The following is an 11,878-nucleotide window of genomic DNA, read 5'->3' on the forward strand; positions in this document are numbered from 1 at the left end:
TTTTTCTTCTAACTTAGTTCTCAGTAGAAGCCAGAAGAACAGAATGGGAAGGAAAGTAAGAAGGTTTATAGGGAAGGAGGGGAAGGATAGAGGAGTTTTCGGCTCTTATACCACTTGATGGAGGCTGGTAAGGGAAGAGAAGAAATCCCTGAGAAAACTCAAAGTTGTATGGGAGAAGGAGAAATCGTACTAAGAAAGAGGGGGGTGGGGGAGAAGAATCGCACACACGCCTGCAGGCTTCACAAATACTCAACTCAGTTCATCTTTTCAATCTCTGATTTATCCAGTGGTTGCAACCATTATATAGAGAAAAGAAAGACATAAAAATGAAATCAACTGAAATAGGAAACTGCCATAACTAAGCAAACTGACTCTGCTAAGCTTCTCTAAATTCTACATGAACCCAACTTGCTAAAATAAAGTGAATACAATAAAATCAAAGACAATCTTCCTAAATAAATTAAATTCCTAAGACCCAAAACCAATGTGGATCTGGTTCATCACTGTTCGGAAACTCAGATGGGTATGGATCAGTCCATGGCTGTGCATCTGCATCACCAATAGAAAAGGAAAGAACAAGATATCACAGGGGAGGATAGAAGAGAAAAAGAGGAGATCGGTGGGAGAGTAATATAAGGGAGAAATAAGGAGTCTTGGAAGGAATCTGCTAGCAAAACATGCCACAGGAATGGGGGAGAAGAGAATGTTAGCAGGTGAGAGAAAAGTAGAGAAACATAACTGTGGGGACAAAGAGAGAGGACAGAGAAGAGAATCCAGATAAATCATTTTTCAACCAAATATTAATTTCATTCCCTCCTAACTGTGGGATGCCCAACTCAAATCAATTTTCAAACGAAATATTGGCTGCTGTTGAAGAGTCCCTATTTGACTGAAATGAAGGAACAAAAGACCTAACTGACTAGGACACTTTGTTGGCTAAACTGACTAACTACTTAACAGCACATGGGACCCACACAATCTTATCCATATATTTTACCCCATGTACAGAATTTAGATCCCAAATGTGGGCTTATAAAAGAGGTCCATTACATTAAAAAAACCTGAAAGTAAAAATCCCAACGCCCGTCGAACCCAACCATGGGCCAAAATAAAGTCCTTCGAGGCCCAATTGGTCCCATTGGAAACCTTTTAACTGCATCATTCCCCTGGTGTTGGCAAAACTCATCCTTGAGTTTTATAGTACGAAAGAATCAACACCACTCGATCGGCTAATCGCCGCCTTGATTCAACGATTTGTTTCTTCTTACGAACAAAATCAGTGATGTTCAGGATTTTTATGTTGAAGATCTGTTGCGGGAAGAACAAATTACAAACTTTTGATCTCATTGAATGGCATCTTTCTGATCAGATTCTGTTCTTGGAGCCTCACATATTCAATTGAACCGTCGATCTAGTCATAGATGATTTCAATCGAAGTGTTTTCTTGATTATTCATTTCTTCTGTCACTTTTTATTCCACCTATGATTTGTTTTTTGAAGCTTCCTTCATGCTCAACTCTTTATCACAGATGCAATTGGTATGATCGACAATCTCTCGAAAACCATGTTTGGGAGAGTAGGAAGTCCATCCATAAATTTCTTTGTGCTTCTCTCCATGTGAAAATTGAAGCACAAAAATTAGAGGTTCAAGTAAATAATAATCAACCGCAATATCATTTTCAGCTTTGATACGAAATAATGCAATCTTGTCCAAGGTAAACGGTATTGGATTTCGACCAGGTTTTGACCCCTAGGGCGACCAAAATTTCAGTCGAAACCTGAAAAATTTCGAGGATACCGGGGAATTTTTCCCGGTATAGTGGAAACTTAGGTTTCAACCCCCAAACAGTGTTTTTTTGTGTACATCCTATTTTAAACACTTCTAACACATTCACATCTTTAGTTTCAAAAAAAAAAAAAAAAAAAAAAAAAAAAAAAAGGTCTTACTTGTGTGGTGAACCAAAGGTTTGATAATCATTACGCTGACTTGTTGACTGAAATATTTTAAATGCATTTTCAAAAACAGAAAAAAAAACATTAACATGCAAAAAAAAATTCGGCCACCGTGAATGCGTAAATGGGGTCCTCCTAAGTAACATAAAAAATTTACATAATTCTATTCTATTTATAAGTATATTCTATAAAAAAAAAAATTTGATTTTTGGGGAAGTTAGGACTTACCTTTTTTATCCAAGGTGTCTTTCTTATGTAGATGAAGCAAGAACCACCCTTAGATTCAACTTTGTTAGGCAAAAAATGGAAATCTCCACTGTTTCCCCAAGTTTCGCATTCCTAGGAGAAAAAACTAAGAAGAGAGGGTCGAATTCTGCTAAAGAAGGCTTGGGTTTCTTTTCAAACTAACTTATATAGGGCATGGTTCAAGTTGAACTAGTTGGTTTGGTCGAAATTTCCCATGTTTCGGTCGAAATATAGGAAATTTCGTTGAAACATGTCAAAACATGGTTGAAACATGTGACTTTTAGAAGTCACAGGACATATCATTTTGACCGTATATCGTTTCGACCCTTGGGGATATGGTCGAAACCTATGAAATTTCGCAAGTTTCGACTGAGTTCTTGAACCATGGTCTTGTCTCACAAAACTCAATTAAGAGTATGTGAACTCCAAATGCAGAACATGTTCAAGCATAGTTGTCAAGGCATCACCTAAGTATCCAAGCACCTTGATCTCCTTCGTTGCCTATCCCGCCTAGGTGGGCACTTTGGACACCTTGGTTGCCTTATTGGTGTCATCTTGCATTAGGGGTGTCAACCGGTCGGGCTGGGCCGGTCTTAGTCAGGCTTAATCGGGCTTGACCACTTAGAAGCCTTGCACCGTGAACGTCCGTTTAAGTAAACATACCTAGCTTTAGGGGGCATGGTATGGTTTATAATCGGGCCGGTCAGTATCGAGCTTTAATTAGGCTTCCTTAAATGGGTCTTAACCGGGCTACGAACATATTTATGTCTAAACGGGCTCTAAGCAGGCTTTAAATGTGCCTACCCGAAAATTCTTTTCTTAAGTAGGTTGAATGCCCAAAAATATGTGAGGTAAACTTTAATAAAAAAGAGAAATGATATGAGATTGTGGTTCTTATAAAGAAAAAGAAGGATTATGACCTTTACAACTTACAAAATAAAGCTTAATTAAATTAAATCCTATGACAAAGCAAAAAGTAAGAAAGCTTAATTTGTTTCTTACTAGTAGTGGCAAAATAGGAATTTTATGTAGTATTAAAGGGGTCGGGCTAGGTCAAACTACAACGAGTAGGTTCAAGCCGGGCATATAAACGTGTCGGTTCGGTCGAGTGCTCGACTGGCTAGCTACTTGCACTGAGCCCGACACGTTTATTAAATGGGCCGATCTAGGTCGGGTTATAAACTTGTTGGGCTTGGTCGGGCCTACCGGTGCGGGCTTAGAATTGACACCCCTATCTTGTATCCATACACCCCCCAATGAAGAACAAGTCTAGATTTCAGCAAAGTGAACAGTAACTATGAAACTTATTAGTAGAGAGGATAGACCTGATATACTACTTTTCTAATAGAGGAGAGAATTAAGGAATAGTAACCATAGTTGTCACGGTGCCAAGGCGAACCAAGGCGGTAGAGGGTTGTCTAAGCGCTTAGGTGAGAAGGCACACGCCTTAAGGCAAACAAGGCAACTAAGTGTTATTTTTTATTTTTCCTATTTTCTAACATTATTTAGTAAGCTATATATACCTTGTATAATAAAAAAAAAATCAAGATTAAACAACATCAAGTCATTAAAAATCAACATTTAGCCATATTAAATCATAAAAAATTAACATTAAGTCATATTAAGTTATAAAAAATCAAAATTTAGAGAAATGCTCTTTTTCTATAATAAGTCTGACTAGTTAAATGATATATTTTTACATGAGACTTTTTGTATTAGTTATAGTATAAAATCAGCTTTCCAACAAGTCTAAGATTACTTAAATCTGAGTTATAATGACAAAGTTATGCTTCGGTCAAACTTATTTTTAAGTGCGTGAATGCTGTTAAAATCACCTGAATTAAACTAATATTACGGATATCAAAACAAAAAATTATTTTACCAGACTTTTGGTATTTAGCAATGTTTTAACATGATAGAATTTATAAAATTTTCATAATTGAGAAAACTCCAGCATTTAAAAGTTGAAAATCGCCCCTATAACCAAAATCTAGTTTTTGTTTTTGGACTAAGGGGTTGACTTTTTATCATTTTGGAATTTGATTTTTAAACTATTTTTATTGGATTCAAATATAGGGGTCGTTGCTTAGAGCAATGGCAAAGGGCTCTTTCCGCCTGCGCAGTGGTGTGGGTTCGAGTCTTGGGAACTAGCCTCTCTGTAAAAGGGGTAAGACACCTAGATATCCTCCCAAAATCCTGCTTAAGTGCGGGAAGCCTTTGTGCACTAGGTAACTGCCTTTTTTTTCTTTTTTTTTAATTGAATTCAAATAGGGTGTATTTGCTTATTTATGAATGACATCTTAAGTAAAAACAGTTACTTAAATGATATTTGGCATAAATAAGTGCCAAAACACAAGGCGGCATGCAGTACAACAAGGCAACTATCGCCTAGGCCCCAGGCAAACCTCCTGGACGCCTAGTCGTTGCCTTAGTGACCCCTTGGCGACGCCTTGACAACTATGATAGTAACAGAAATAGATGTGCCTATTATAACGAAATGTGTCATAGTGAGGGCCTTTGTCCCTATCGTGAGTAGTTTTTAGCTTTATTTTTTGGTTTTATTCTTTTCTTAGTTAGGTTAGATTTCTATTTCCTAATTAGGCTTAGGCTTAGGCTTAGGCTTAGGCTTAGGCTTAGGCTTCTACAGCTCTATTCAAGGATTAAAGTATTGGTATCGGTCGTCGTATCGGTTGGCCAAAATTAAGATATGTATATGAGGGTATCGTATCGTATCGGAGATAACGCTAAGATACGCACATAAATGGATAGGAAACACTTTTTTATACACTTTTGCATAAAAAAAAAAAAATGTATATATATATATATATAACATGTATTATGCATAAACACTAAATTGAGAGTATCGCACTAAGAATCTAAGGTTTGTAGTTGTCCTATAAATGTAAAATCCTTGTTCCCAACCTTGATTTCCATTTTACTTAGAGAGAAAAAAATGTTTGGTAACAACTTTGGAACAAAAACTTCTCAAAAATCGTGTTTTTTTTTTTTTTTTTTTTTCTGAAAAACGACCCATCTAGGCCATTATATGACCGTAGTGCGCCGTATTGGTATGTACATACCTATACACACCAATATGTACCAAAAGTACATTTCACCTCAATTTTTAATTTTCCATAGAGTATCGGTACGTATCGGTGCGTATCATATTGTATCGTATCGGTGTGTATCAGTGCATATCGGTATGTATCATAGGATACACATTGATACAAAAAGATTTAAAAAATTCCACGTATCGTATCGGTAAGGGTCGATATAGATACGTACCGATGCTTTAAACCTTGGCTCTATTTGTGTGCTTCTCTCCATCCGTTAAGTCGTTGGAATGCTACTTGACCTAGGCTTCAGAGAACCAAGTTAAAGAAGCTGGCGCAGCGAGCTAACCTGACATACATCCAAACGCATGCACATTTCGACTAAGCAATCAAACTACTGTGCGCTAACGCAGCAAAAAAAGCTGATCGTTGACCACCCTATATAACGGGGATATTAGCCCCCACTTGTTAAGAGTTTTGGTTTTCTTGGTGGAGCACATGAAGCCTTTTCTTTGGTGTTCTAGTGGTCGTACTTTTGATGATCAAATTCTTGTCTCTTCAATTCGTGCCTCTTTACTTTAATTAATAATCAATAGGATATCTGCTAAAACAATATAGCTACTCATTATGATTGCAACGACTTGTTTGATTGATTTGATGTCTCAAATAATGTTCCCACTGTTCTACTGTCTCAGCATCTCCCAGCATCTCAAGTGATTAGGCGGGGACAGGATTTGACCCTACTTTCAAATAAAATCCAAGCGGTGTGAATATCTTGGAAGGGCAGAAAAGCCTTGCGTACCAAAAACTTGAAACTACTACCGAGAAAGGAGCGGGCTGGGAAAACTTTTATAATGAATTATACCAGACCTATACAACTCACTTAGGTTTACCCTCCCTCCCTTGCCATAGCAGTAGCAACCCCAATAGAAGTGGTAATCACAGCTACATTCCCCCCTTTCTGAATGGAGGTTGGTAGTCCCAATCTCACCATAGCAGATCGAACCCTTGTTACAAAGGTTTCATCGGCAGGATCACGCCTCCCAGCTTAAAGCGTACCCCATCTAACGCTGTTGGCTTCCCCAAACCTTGAGATAGTGTGTTTCGATGGTAGCTTATTTATTCCTTCTTATATAGGCATGCTTACTAAAATTGTGCACAAAGCAGACTCTGCCGATCTGGGCCCTCTATCTTGCAATCAAGCAATCGGGGCTTTCTCTCTATTTTCGGCCTCCTCTTTGCCTTCCTCTGGGAACAGGTCTGATTCCTCGAGTGGTTCCCGAAACACAAGTAGTCGAGCTAGAATGAATGACTTTGCTGAAAAACAATTGCCATCAAGAATGACACTTGTTAGAAATGCAAGTTTGAAGTTCTGTTGCAAAGAATGGATGGAACAGAATATTGCATGGAGGTATACTGGATGAAATCTTGCAGAATTAGATAAGAAGCAAAAGCAACAATAGGACTAAGAATAGAGGAAAAATAAAAGTTAAATCACCATTACAGGCCACGGTTGATAGTATATTGTTGCTGAAATTTCAGCAGAACAATGAAGGAGAACAGGGAAAGAAGTTGAGGCAGAAGAAGAGAAAGGGGAAGAAGGGATATGACCAAAGCTTCACCGCCTATGGCCTGCGGTTTGAAAGGGTGAGTTGTTGAGGGGGTCGAATGGGAAAGGTGGAGGTTTCAGTGGTTCGATGTCACAGAGGAGAGTGCTGCGGGAGATGAAGTGATGCAGTTGGGCGATGGGTTTAGAAGGGGCATCTTTGATTTGGTTTTCTTATTTACTTTCCTTTTCAGACTTAGAATTAGTTTGGTAGATTTTTATTTGAATGAGATTTCAATTCAGTTTCTGTCTAGGTTAGTTTCCATTTACATTGTTGCTTGCCTTTATATTGATGTAACCCCAATGAAGAATTCAGAGTTTTGAAGATTTTGAACAAGTTGAAAGATTTCTTTTGGGTGTGAACCATGGTTGTCATGGGTGATCCTTTTCTTCCCCCTTTCTGGTTTTTCCTCCCCTGATCTCTTTCTTTTCTTCTCCCTTACTTATCTTCTTCTCTTTTCTACTTCGTTTCTGGGTTTTCCCTTGTTTATTTTGTCCTTACCTGGGAATGCCCTGTTCTGGGCGGTATTTCCTGCCCTAGCTTTTGTCATCGATCTCTACTGTTACTCTTTGGATCAATTGCAGATTGTGAGAAGACAATCCTATGGTAGTAGCGAGTCCACCCACATAGATTCAAGTCAAGATCTGAACCCCTTCAGAAGTTCTAAACAAAATTTCAAAAACCTGGTTCTGTTCTTGTGCCATATCCAGTTGCAGGGTTAGAAATACTTCTGATCTTGGGCTGTCGAGGTTCGCTGGTGCTGGAGTCCTTGCCGACCTGTTGTTGCGACTTTTCAGTTGAAGTCTCAGGACAAACAGAGGCCTACGGACAAAGCTTCATCGATTTGAAGTTTCCTTCTTTCCGCTGCAACTGGTCTCACGAGGTTGGTGGTAACCTATTGTTAGAAACACCAAATTAAATCCTTATTGCTGCTTATTTACGTTTAGACCTCTATTCTCTGATATTCAAATAAGCCCCTAATTCTAAGATTTTATTTCAGTTTAACCCCATCACTATTTTTATGCCAGAACTGATCATTCTCTTGGGGGTTAATTCCTGTTAAGTCCTTGGTCAATTATTTCACTCTAAAAGGCTCCTAAATTATACCAGAAATTACAATATTGCCACTGCTTTTCCTAGATTGAAATATTTGTTCTAATCGTGGGCCCATAAGCGATCTGATTCCCTCGGATCCGCATCATGAAGGAGGATGGGTTACTGTTGCTACAAGAACAGAAACTGGAACCTAAATTTTAGAACCAAAGATAATGTAGAAACTGGGAAGGAGAAGGAAGAAGATGGATGGGAAGGATGGGATGGGATCCTTCGGCTCTAATACCAAGTTGATGGAGGGCCTGTAGGGGAGGGGAAGAATCAGAGTAGCAGGGGGAAAAAGGGGGGAAAACACACACTAACACACTCACGTATAGCTTAACCAATTCTTCATTCAACTTCATATCTAAGTTCTCTATTGGTTACAAGCAATTTATAGGAAAATAAAAGCATGAAAGGAAATCAACTGAAATAGAAACTAACCTAATAAGAAGACAGGTCATAATAGGAAACTAATTCAGAAGGAAACCACATTCCTACGTATGCTACTACTTGGAAATAAAACACTTATTACTTCCAACCCTTGTTGGACCAAAACCTGGGCTGGACCGGTTCTTCTTGGCTCTTGGCTTTCAAAGCCAGTCATGCTAGTCCAACCAGGCAAGTGCAGCCGTGTCTGCATCACACCACCCTCTTAATCCAAGGATTCCCCACCTAGGGCTGCACACTTGCACTTGCTTCACTACAAGAACTACTCTCAGCATCACCACCTAAGAGACATTAAATTGAACAATAGCCAAAAAATTTAGGCAGCATGTCCCCCTCCTTATTTATTGTAGTTTATAGCTACATCATAGAATAGGAAACTCTTCTGAAAAGAAAGAGAAGATCCTTTACAATATGGAAACTCTTACGTTCTGGTGGACTTTAGAGGAGTTACATTGTGGTTAGTGCAAAACCAGTGGGCTAATATTTTTACACTGATGTGCCTATTGCTAACATGTAATTCTTAGTCTGGCTTTAAATAATTTGTTTAGCTATGATGTATGATCAAGATGGGTTAATGACTTGTGTTTTGTTTCTCTGTTTCATAGATGGAACCACTTCTAACAGAACGATCAGTGGAGCCATTGGAAGAGGATGGTGAAACTATTGAACTAAATCCAATTGATTCCATTGAAGTAAATGGAGATGTGGATGACATGAATGCCATCGATTGCTTGTCAGTTAAAATTGGCCAAGTGTTCAGGGATCCAGATGAGGCATTCGCTGAGTATGTTAGGTTTGCCAAGAAGCGTGGATACGCTGTCAGGAAGCAGCGTACATATCACAGAGATTGGGGTGACAAGGGTGTTTACAGGAGGGATTTCGTTTGCCACAGAGCTGGTTCCGGGGAGAGGAAGGGGGATGGTGAGGAGGCAACAGGGAATGAAAAGAGGAGTAGGAGGTCGATTCGGTGCAATTGTCAAGCCCACATGTACATATGTGCCATCAGGAATGGTGATGGATATTTGTGGGAGGTCCGGGGATTTTCTGATGAGCATACCCATGATTTATTGAATCAGAATGAGGTGCGGCATTTGGCAGCATATCGTTTCATATCTGATCACTTCAAAAATCGTCTACTAACCCTTGACAAAGCTAGAGTGCCTGTTAAGGAAATGATGACATTATTGGAGAAGGAGCAGGATGTTGAAGTTGGTGGTCTTCCATTTAATGTAAGAGATGCTCGGAACTTCTTGAATGCTCATAAAACAATTAGCCATAAGAACGATCCAAGCCATCTTGTCATGATATGTAAAAGATTGAAGGACAAAGATAGTGAATTCTGGTATGACTATCAAGTTGATGAAGAGAATCAATTGGAACACATAGCTTGGTCGCATGCCACATCATTGCATGGGTATGAACATTGTGGTGATGTGGTTTTGTTTGACACGACCTACAAGCTTAATGCTTACAAAATGCTTGTTGGCATGTGGGTTGGTGTGACAAACAATGGTCAAACATGCTTCTTTGGCTGTTGCTTGCTAAGGAACAGGAGGATATCCTCTTTTGAATGGGCCTTTCGGGTAAGACTTAGGGTTGATAAACGTGATTTGTTGCATAATGTTATGGTATATGATTGAAGTGAAATTTATTATTTTGTACAGGTTTTCTTAGAATTTATGAGAGGAAAGGCTCCCCAAACCATCCTCACGGATCAAGATCCTGGTATTCTTGAAGCTGTTCGCAAAGTCATGCCAAATGCAAAGCATGCTTTATGTTTATGGCTTATAGGCAGGAAGCTTCCTAGTTGGCTGGGAAACAGGTTAGGGACACAATTTAAGGAGTTTAAAGATAAATTTGATCAGTTGCCTGAGTTGGAAACTGAAGAGAAGTTTGATGCGAGCTGGCAAGACATGATTGAGAAGTATGGTTTATCTGCAAATCTGCATATGCGGAGTTTATATGAGTTGAGGCATATGTGGGCAAAGCCTTATTTGAAGTCATATTTCTTTGCGGGAATGAGAACCAACAGTAGGTTGGAAGCAATGTATGCTTATATTAAACAGATTGTCTCCTCACAAACACTGCTCAATGAGTTCATTGCGCAGGTAATTGTGGCGTAATATAGATCTATATCTACATATTAAATCAAATTTTCCTATTGATACATTTGTGTGAAATGTCAGGTTGGACGAGCTGTGGAGGAATTGGATTATGTAGGGGAGCAAATGACAGCACATCGGGAGATGGACAACATTGATTTCCAAACTGGTGGCCCAATTGAAGAACATGCATCTAACATACTCACCCCATATGCATTTGGTCTATTTAAGAAGGAGGTCATATCATCTTTTCATTATGCTTGCGATTCAATTGAAACTGGTGTATGGGTTGTAAAGCATAATTCATTGGAAGAAGGGGACTGTAAAGTGCACCATGTTGTTGGGAAGGAAACAATTTCTTGTAGCTGTTTGGGATTTGAGTTCAATGGGATCCTTTGTAGGCATGCTATCACAGTTCTCCAAAGGAACAATTGTTTCCAAACCCCAGACCAATATCTGCTGCGTCGATGGTGTCGTGAGTCCTTATTGCGGTTGCCTACCATAGATGATGTGTCGAATGGTCATAGGGTGCAACTTGACAACCTGCAAGTTCTTGCTGCAGAGTTTGTAGAGTACACTAAAACAAAAGAATGTTATAATGTTGCTGTTGAACTCATGAAGATGTCAATTGCTAAGCTTAGGGAGATGGGTTGTCCAAGCAGTATTGGGCATAATGCTTTAAATAATCTTGATACGCCATTAGTTGTCTTGGCAGAGGATCAAAATAATTTTGCAAGTACAGATCCTGTGCTGGGGAATGCAACCAATTCCATTACAAAGGGAAGATCAAGGGAAGAAATGGACAAGCGTACAACAGAATGTACGAAAAAGCAAAGAACATGTAGAAGTCCTGGGTGTGGACAGTCGGGGCATGACAAGAGAAATTGTCCTTTTCAAAATGACGCAGCTTGCACCCAAGAGGTAATGCATCTTATGCTTTTTTATTTTTTTTGGGTGGTTTGAGTGTAGCTTGCATGATGGATTCCCAATTTATCACAAAATATGGTTTGCAGACTGTAAACAAGCTCTTGAGTGGGAAATCATTGTTCAACTTATATATTTGAAACATAGTTTTTAAGGCGCTGCTAAGGCGACGCCTTACTAGCGCCTTGGCGCTGATGCGGTCTAAAGATGGTAAGGCAGTGCTCCGCCTTACGTGAAGTGGTGCCTTATGGGTTTTTTTTTTAAACACATTTTAAAATTACTTGATGAAGATTTCAAATATAGATTTTTTATTAGTAAGTGTATGATTTTATTAACACTTGAGATGTATGGGATCGACTTTACTCCGCCAAAAATAACCAAAACAAACAAAACAAAAACACGATTCACAAACAGGGTTTGGATTTTGTCAAGGGTTTTAAGAAAGGGCTTT

The 11,878-nt window shown here is 39.0% G+C and overlaps 1 protein-coding gene across 6 annotated transcripts in view; it reads left to right on the forward strand.

Annotated features, from left to right (window-relative positions):
- The window catches only part of LOC122058106 (protein FAR1-RELATED SEQUENCE 11-like), a 17,416-nt gene that overhangs the window by 3,925 nt on the left and 1,613 nt on the right, over positions 1-11,878 (forward strand). For 4 of the 6 annotated variants that reach the window (XM_042620578.1, XM_042620576.1, XM_042620579.1 and 1 more), the window contains 3 exons: positions 9,007-9,984; positions 10,066-10,509; positions 10,588-11,424. In XM_042620578.1, the coding sequence (XP_042476512.1) occupies positions 9,007-9,984; positions 10,066-10,509; positions 10,588-11,424 (2,259 nt within the window). Of the gene's footprint in view, positions 1-7,443; positions 7,743-9,006; positions 9,985-10,065; positions 10,510-10,587; positions 11,425-11,878 lie in introns of all 6 variants that reach the window. The other 2 variants (XM_042620581.1, XM_042620582.1) reach the window with 2 other exon arrangements.

This window comes from Macadamia integrifolia, chromosome 12, assembly GCF_013358625.1.
Source record: "Macadamia integrifolia cultivar HAES 741 chromosome 12, SCU_Mint_v3, whole genome shotgun sequence".
In the NCBI taxonomy this organism is placed as follows: domain Eukaryota; kingdom Viridiplantae; phylum Streptophyta; class Magnoliopsida; order Proteales; family Proteaceae; genus Macadamia; species Macadamia integrifolia.